Source organism: Bactrocera tryoni, chromosome 5, assembly GCF_016617805.1.
Source record: "Bactrocera tryoni isolate S06 chromosome 5, CSIRO_BtryS06_freeze2, whole genome shotgun sequence".
Lineage (NCBI taxonomy): Eukaryota > Metazoa > Arthropoda > Insecta > Diptera > Tephritidae > Bactrocera > Bactrocera tryoni.
The window spans coordinates 53,552,966-53,561,815 of record NC_052503.1 but is presented as its reverse complement, the minus strand read 5'-3'; the positions used below and the strand labels follow the sequence as shown (position 1 = coordinate 53,561,815).

The window sequence follows — 8,850 nt, the reverse complement described above, 5'->3', positions numbered from 1 at the left end:
TCTTGAACACAATGAAACATAATCATCCCTGTCTAACCACAAGAATTCATAGCTCCTTACTCCATTAGTCTATCTTTTGCGATTTTTATAAGGTCTACTATTAACTCTATGTATGTGGCTTACCTTATGTCGCGGTGCAATCCTCATTTATTAATCTAACTCTTTAAGTGTTGGTGTCGAATATATTTCTGAAACATATTATAAAATAATTTCGAGTTAAAACCAAATTCTATGAAATCCAACTTGACCTAGATGTAAAATATAATATCAAGAAGTTTTTCAATCAGAAAATACGATGAGATTAAGGAGGGTGGTCCAAAAAGAAGTACCAGCAATCGTTACTAACGATCGTCTAGTACTTTCTCGAAAATAGCGTGACAAAAGTTTATGACAATCTGTTTGCAGACTGCCCATTGAAGATGTCCCTGTTAACTGACACTCTAGGCCTTTTCAAGCACGAAATATTGATCATAATAAGCTTTCGGCATGATGAGCTTCGCGTTTGCTATCTTTGCATAACATTTCTTTCCCTTGGTACTAAAAACCAAGTGATTTGTTTTATCTCGAAGAGAACATCTTCAGCTAATTCATAATCTGACATAATTATGAAATATTGCAGTGAACCGAATTTGAACAAAATTGTCTAAATTCACAAAACTAAGACAACGGATAGCAGTTCGATACAAAATATTCTATATAATTTCAAACACGTTTATTTGGTCCATCTAGTGAATGAAATCGCGACAGCTTAGAAGCAGTCGCTATAATTTGTTAACATTTCCTATCCAACTTTTCTCTTCTTTAAGCTTATGCTTATCCGAAGTTTCGCTCTTAGTTGCTTTGAAGTGAAAAAGGGAAAGGCCTGCAATTACTACCAACCGTGTCCACGATGTTTGTCAATATTATATTTTCAATGAAAATGACTACTATATTACATATTAATTTACAGCAGTAAGTACATATTGCTCTAAAGGCTAACACCTTTTGCTCAGGACGCAATCGAGTGTAGAAAGACATTTCAAGCTTAACATTTTGACATTAAATGGGAGATATCGAGAAAATCTTTGAAATCACCTCTTTTAATGAAAGTTTTACGACCGCCATGATTGTGAGAACTCGAGCTAACAAAAATCAAATAAAAACGCAGGTTCTCAACGAACTTAAGACTTGAGTAAAGTACGTTTCCTTTAGCTTTGTACTAATTTTTCTTCAAAACAGGGGATTTATGAAAAATTTTAAATTTTTATACCGTCAAAATGGTGTATTAAGTTTGTCGCGAAGTTTCTAACAACCAGAAAGTAACGTGGGATACCCTATAAAGTAGCTAGTTATAAGTAATCTGAGTGAGGAACTGAGTCGATTTAGCCATGTTCCAACAGTTTATGAGATATCGCTCTGGAACTTCGCACACGTTCTCTTCACCCCAAGAAGCTGCTCATTTCTCGAAAATGTTGATATCAGAAATCTATAACATATAGCTGTCATACAAACCGACCTATCATAATCATGTTTTGTATGAAAACCTTTTTTAATTCGCAAGATATCTTCACAAAATTTGGAGTAGATTACTTTCCTTAAGAACTCTACAATCTGCTAATGTACTTGTATTACTACTACTACCGCATTAAACAATTTCGAGGATTGAAAAAAACGTTGACAAAAGTGTATTTGATACAAATAGGATTATTTCGAGGGGACGACATAGATTTTGAAGAATAAATTAAGAATTTTAGATTAATAGCAAAAAGGATCCGATAACATTTTTTACCCTATTTCATCAATTAAATAATGTTTATAGAACGCCTAAGTTTAATCGAAGACAAAAATAAAAAAAAAAACAGAACGATCAAACGATCTCCAGTGATGTTATTCTGTGGGATCGTGAATCCTTCGCTTTCGTCTGCAGTGACCAAAGTCCTCTTGTAAACTACTCACATATCTATTTATACAATTATTTCTATTCATATTCTCGGAAAAATATATAATATCCCCTCCTTTAAACATATTTATTCTTCTGTCATTCAACTAAAGTGAACCATTATTTCTCCTTCACATATCAGCCGAGTGCATCAAGTGTTGCTTGTTATTCGCCACTGGCAATAAGCCATGCTCACGCACACCAACTCATTCCCCTTCTCCGCTTCATTTGCCATTACTTCGTTGCTTTGTCTATAAGTGCGAGTACGAATGTGGCTTATGTGCAGGTAAAGCGATGTGATGAAGTGGCGCACTTTATCATTTGCATTTATTATAGAGCACGGCACGCTCTATAAACACACACACGCACACTCAGATATACGAGGCAAATGTGCATTTATGCAAATCGCTGCAAAGTGATTGAAATAAATGCAATGAAACGTGTCGTTAAACGTTTGTGAAGGATGTAAAGTGCGGAGAGAAGAGAAGGGAATAAAACTGTCATATGCAAGTGCATAGGCAACGCAATAAAATGCAATGCTCGCCTTTATACTCACACACACACACGCATGCATGTATGTATGTAAGAAAGTGGAGGCGCATAATAGAAACGAGTCGAGTCGAGTAGGTTTTCAAAGCTTTTATTGAAAGTTGTGCGACATTAAGGACAATAAGCTCTTTAAACTCTACCTGCTCTTTATGGAACTCAACGTATGAGTGTGTGTGTATGGCATCTGAATATTTAACAATGCATATTGCATTGATGTGCTTAAATAAAAGAGGTATTTGTATAAGCTGCTTTGATGTGAGTTGTCAGAGGAGCGCCAGATCGGCATGAAAGAGACAAGAAAGAGGACTAGTTCGCTTTCATTCAATATAATTTAATGTAATAATATCAAATGTGGTATGACTACAGTTGCTCTATCAATGACAATGTTCGCTGCGAGTAAATAGATCTCGAAAAGCAAATTGAGGCTAGCCAGCTGCAGTTCCTATTTCTCATATTTTAAGGCCTTCTAAGCCACTAAGATGCGAATAACTCCAAGAGGTGTTGAGCAATAATTTGGCGAAGAAACCGCTGGCAATCTCCAAACACCAAAAATTTCTCAACATCGACCAGAGAAGCAACTTCAAGTATATAACACCTGGCAGTTATATGGAGTCTAACGCGAGTTTTCACCCAAGTTTATTAAGCACAAATATTTACCGCTAAAAAATAAACGAGGTGGCTCAAATGTCTAATGTCCCCAGGAAGTTCGAAAATCCGTATATTAATTATTTATAGTATTGAACCCATTCATCATTTTTATAGCACGCAGACATACAACTATCAAGAAGGAATTTTTTCTGAATTTCAATTACATACGAGCCCACGAGTGATGTGAAGCCTTCCAAGACGATCGAGGGATCGATGAAGCTATGCCTCGTTCTGCGTGACCTTCAGTTGAAGAAATTACTGATAAAAATATTAAAAAGTGAGGGATATGGTGTTTGAAAATCGTCTGGTAAATGTTAAGCAGATGACAAGAGAGCTTGCCATCTCTCGCCAATAAATAAAGATTTATGAATAATTAAATATTTTGCTCTTTTTAATTAATTTTGTGGTAGTTTAACTCTCTGCTTTCTACGATGTACTTTCCAATCAAACACTTTGAGAGAAATCAACAGTTTTTAACTTCTCACCCAACTAAAGACCGTCTGTTGAAAAATTTACGTAAATATTGCTAATGCATTAATATTAGATAAATTAATAATATAAAGATGCTTCTAACAACTGTTTAAAGACATTAAGAGTATTAAGTCAAAGACGGTGAAAAAAAAATTTTGCAGATAAAATTGTTTTATCAGGTTCCAAATACTACTGCAAGTAGAAAATAGTAAGAATTTTTAATTTAAATTTCACGGGAAACCCCATTCGTCGAAATGTTTTACATTCGCCGATTTTTAGGAAGAGTTAAATTATTAAGCAAAAAAGTTTCATTAAATTTTGTGAGCGTAATAAAATTTCTGATACCTAAACATTTATAATGTTGGAAAACGTCTTGGGTGAAAATTGTTTGTCGCGAGCAAGTGTTTATGATTGGTAAAAAATATTCAAAGATGGTCGAAAACGTGTTGAACACGAACCACGTCCAAGACAAATATCAACTGATGGTTAACACGTCAGTAAAATGAAAGAACTCATTCTTGAGGATCTACGATTAACAGTGAAATATCAAACTGGCATCTTTGGAATATCGGAAGGATCAGTAAAAACCATTTGGATTGATTTCAAAATCACTCAATTTTATTTGGAAAAACAGGATTAATGTCTGTGAAACAATGCTTTCGAACTACCCGGATGTATTATTACCACGGATGAGTTAAGGATCTATGCTTACGATCCGGAATCTGATGATCAATCGGCCGAATATCGTGACAAGGGTGAGCCGGAGCCGAAAAAACCACGTCAAAGCAGGTCAGAATCAATTCAAATTATGTCGACAGTTTTCTGCGATTATCGACTATAGGTGCGCTCCGAATTGTTTGCGATCGGCCAAACAGTTAACAAGGAATACCATTTGAGTGTTATGCATCATTTGCGCGAGCCTATTCGTAAAAAGTATGGAAGGGCTAAGTTTGGGTGCAACCAACCACTTTATATTCTTGCAACTTGCAAGAATCCAAGCCAGGGAAATGCTTAAGATGCACAACGTCATCCAGAGTTTCGGAAGCCAAGCAATCGTATATCTATATAAATACTACCTGACCCCGCAGCCGTTGTCCTGCGTGAAATTATATGTTTTGAAATGAAAAAAAATTGAAATTTTCGATTTTATTAAATGTAGCGCAGCTTAATAAACATAATTTTTTGATTCCTGTTCTGGTGCGTAAATATACAGAGAAGATGGGTTTCCAACTCGTCAACACGCCACATACACATATCTGGCCGTGTGAAAAACATAGCATTTCCCGGTTTCCTTGTGTCCTGTTGATTGTTAACACAAAGGCAATTTTCCCTGGAAATTGAATACGTTTGAACTGAAATGGCTGTCCCTTGTATTCGATAACTGCGCCATAATTAGTCGGGTTCCATTACATAGAATTTGGAAATTCCACTGGATAATTTACGGTTTCGTCTTCCTTGTCAAGACGATCGATCGATTTATATGAGCGCAAACCTCCCGGAATTTGACTTTGAATCTTCCAGTTTAAGTCAACAACATCGGTATTTTTGGCAACTAAAATAGCGCGTGCACTCAAGCAATTGCAGTTACGATAATTTGGCCAATGTTCGGCTAAATATTCGTGATGAGTTCATCTCCGTTGAAGTGAATTGACAAAAGGGAGGTGAAATTGATATCAAACCACTGGAAGTATCAACCGAAATTTGCCCATTTCCAATTCTTAGCGAATACAATGTAAAATGTCATCGGCAATGCCATTTTTTCGTATCCCATAATTAACGCGAATTTGAAGGCTGATATGTCGAAATGATCTTCGCGAAAAGTATGCGAACTTCAGTGGCATGCGAAGTAACTATCGCATTGTCCTTCGTCTGTTTCCAGTGATTAGCATGTTCCAGCAAACGCAACTGCTGGCATGCTTCTCAAAAAGTTGCACACACTGTACCATTCACAATACGCAATGACTTAAATGAAGTTGAACCGCGAGACGCAAAACAGTCGGAAAACTTTCATGAATTGCAAAAGTAAATATCCTACAAAGCGCTTTATTGCAGTTCACATATCGACCCATTTGATACTGCTGATCTCATATCGTTCAAGGCCAATAACCGCTATGTTGCTTTCTTTGGTGACGTACTTGCAAACGTATTTGATCGATTTCACCAATCTACAATATTCAACATTGACATGAGTTTTGAATGTGAATTAGACAAAAGTGGCGAATATGGTACGATCCATATGTTTTCAACTTTGATGTGTTGTTAACGTCGATATTCACGCCTCTGAATGCTAAATGTTCTGCCATTGTCGTCAGGGGAGCGACGCCGATACAGTGAATATCCATCATTTCCCATTTCCGTTTCCGAAAGAAAAGCACATGAGTAGTGTTTCGTGCATTTATTATCAGACATACAAACCAAAGTGGGATTGTAAGGTTCCCTAAGTCCATGAACCATATTGGTTTTCACCACTTCGTATAATTCTGAATCTATCTCTGAATCAAGAATTTCCGCTGAAATGATTTCATCAATTTGATCTCTGGTGTAATCACAATCCGCATCCAAAGAAGAATGTGTGCGTGCGGCAACACGCAACAGAATACATTCAGCATCTAACAGCACCATATATACCATAGGTTGCTTCAAGATAAAGACTGTCAAACATTGCAGCTATTGTTTAAAAAGTCGTGCTGTGATATCGTTACGATCGCTAGCTGATTGACCGCGATCCATAATTCCGCACGTACATATGTCATCGCATTTTGGGAGTACTTCTTGCCTTTCCTTGGGCTGCCATACGTTGATGCCAAAAAGAACGCCGACCAATAATAGTGCGACCTCTTCGTGGCTTCGTAACAAATTTCAATATGCAATTGATCACATTGTGTGAAACACACATAAAGTTTTCATTAAATAATTTTCAATAATTTTTCCTTTGGATAGCCGGAATAAAAAAGCAAGCGACCGCAATTGAACGATTCAAATAATTTACAAATCAAAATATTGAAAAACAAAACAAACATAAATTGAAAAAAAATGTGTGTGGAAAATATTACTTTTGGAATTGTCCAATTTTCCGACTTCTCCTCATGAAAAGTATAAGGTATTTTGTTTCTAAACCTTTCCCGATCCACAACAAATAACCTTTAAAAATTTCATCACGATTGGTTCAACCGTTCTCTTCGTGTTACTAACAAACAAACATTCATATTTATTGTAACGTTTGTATGGGGAAAAGAAAAGGGCTGTTTTAGGGGTTTTCCGAAAATTATTCGAATTTTTCTCGCCGTTAAAACCATCTCTGAACTTCAACTAATATTTAAGAAAAAGAATTGGCCAAATTGGTCCAGGCGTTATTGAGTTATGCGCGTACATATGTACATTTTGACGATTCATTTTTATTTATATAGATAGAACTCATACAGTGACCGACATATTCGACAAAACATTTGTTAGAAACACAAAAATCATCATATGTATACTATATATGGAAGTGGACGGTAGTAGCGACCCGATTTTATCTATTTTTGTCAAAACTACCTTCTATTTATATGCCACATGAAATGAAATAGCATTTACCTGATGAATTTAATTACAATATCCGGGTGCTTTTTTGTCACAGTATATGTACGTTTATGAGTTAACACCTACCTGGTTGAACAACAATGATTTTAATGATTGAACCGTCACGTCTTCCACTTTTCAATATTCTAATTATCAGAAAATTAACCATTTATATTTATTAGTTCATTAGAAAACATTTTTTTAGAATTCACTCAGGTAGGCAGAGGCATGTATTCTCCACATAAACATTTAATAGATATAAATATATGTAAATGCACTCAACCTATAAACTTTTTAGTTGTTTTTGTCCCAATTAAAAAATAATTTTCACTACGATGGCACCCGCTACATCTACTGAAGCTTCGAAGCGCTCATCCCGTTGCAGAAACAAAGTTGAATCTAAATATTGGACTGATAAGAAAATGACAGCGAATGCAATGACATTTACATTATTTCCGAGTTTTCAAGTCTCTACTACTTAATGGTGAAAGCTTTTTTCCAAAGTTTGTTATGACTATTTTGTATTGCGGAGTACCTGTGCCATCTAAACAAGAAGTGAGTCTAGTCCTGTAGGTGACAAGAATAAATTCAAGATATCGATTCTGTAAAATTTTTTAAACTTCCGTCATGCTTTTATTTGTTTTTTGCAAACTAACATTCAGCAGAAGAACCCTTCTTCTCTCAATGAACTAAGTGATCTGAAGATATCTCGATCCTATATAATTTGAAAATATAAAATAGCTTAATTAAATTTTAAGTTATGTACATAAGTAATGTTTATAAAGTAATATCAATAAAACTAATTTACCTAAATGACAACAAAATATTACAGAACATATATTTTATGCTTATAAATCTTATGGTCCCTAGATAACATTCAGGTTATGTTGCACTTCAAAATCAGTTTCCCGTCCACGTCCCTTTTAATTTCTTCGTCGATGTCTGCATATAATGATGCATGCTGCCGGATTAAGCGATCCTTGAAGTCCACCTGCCGTGTGAAGGCATCGATATCTTGAGGCGAAAAATCACATATTTTGCCCTCACAATTTATCAACAGGCCTCCAGTGAGATCAATTTTCGTCTTCGTTAGATGTAAGCGATTCGTTCTACGCCGTCTTAGTTCCTTTCGATAAAGGAAAAGGTGATATTGAAGGAGAGGTTTCGAAGAGCTGTGCTGTATGTCACGTTTCATTGTTTCTTCACGTTCTCTTTCCGTTCCGTCGTCGTAGAACTCCATATCCACATCAAAATTTAAGTCTGTATCCAGATCCATATTCAAGTGGAACGCCAAGTCACTATCAAAATCCATATAGAGATCTTCTGCCATTTTGTATTTGAACTGATTTTAATATCTTTTACTTTTTAACACTTTTGTTGTTATGATCACGAGAGTACAGATGAGAATGTTGATATTTCTAAAAAACCACAGCGTTATAAGCAGTCTAGCTTAGGTAGCCTTAATAACAAGTACTTGGTATAGTTTTGTCTTCAGTAATCATTCCTTTTGTATTCAGATATTTTACCTAAACGACTACTAAGGGTTATGCCAACAAAAAGAGGCAGGTAGGCTTTATTTTCAGGGGCGGGACTGCACCAGTGCTCTTCAAGCGTTATTGGAAATTTAATCGCAGGTTAAACATAAGTTTATTTTCTGGTAATTTAAATAATTAAAATTCAGAGGCGTGAAATCTTATGAGAGA

General features: G+C 35.6%; 1 protein-coding gene across 1 annotated transcript; it reads right to left on the bottom strand.

Moving 5' to 3' along the window:
• Positions 1-8,024: 8,024 nt before the first annotated feature.
• On the bottom strand, positions 8,025-8,477 carry LOC120778362. Its single transcript, XM_040110148.1, has one exon. The coding sequence runs from the start codon at positions 8,475-8,477 to the stop codon at positions 8,025-8,027; it is 453 nt and encodes a 150-aa protein (XP_039966082.1).
• Positions 8,478-8,850: the final 373 nt, after the last annotated feature.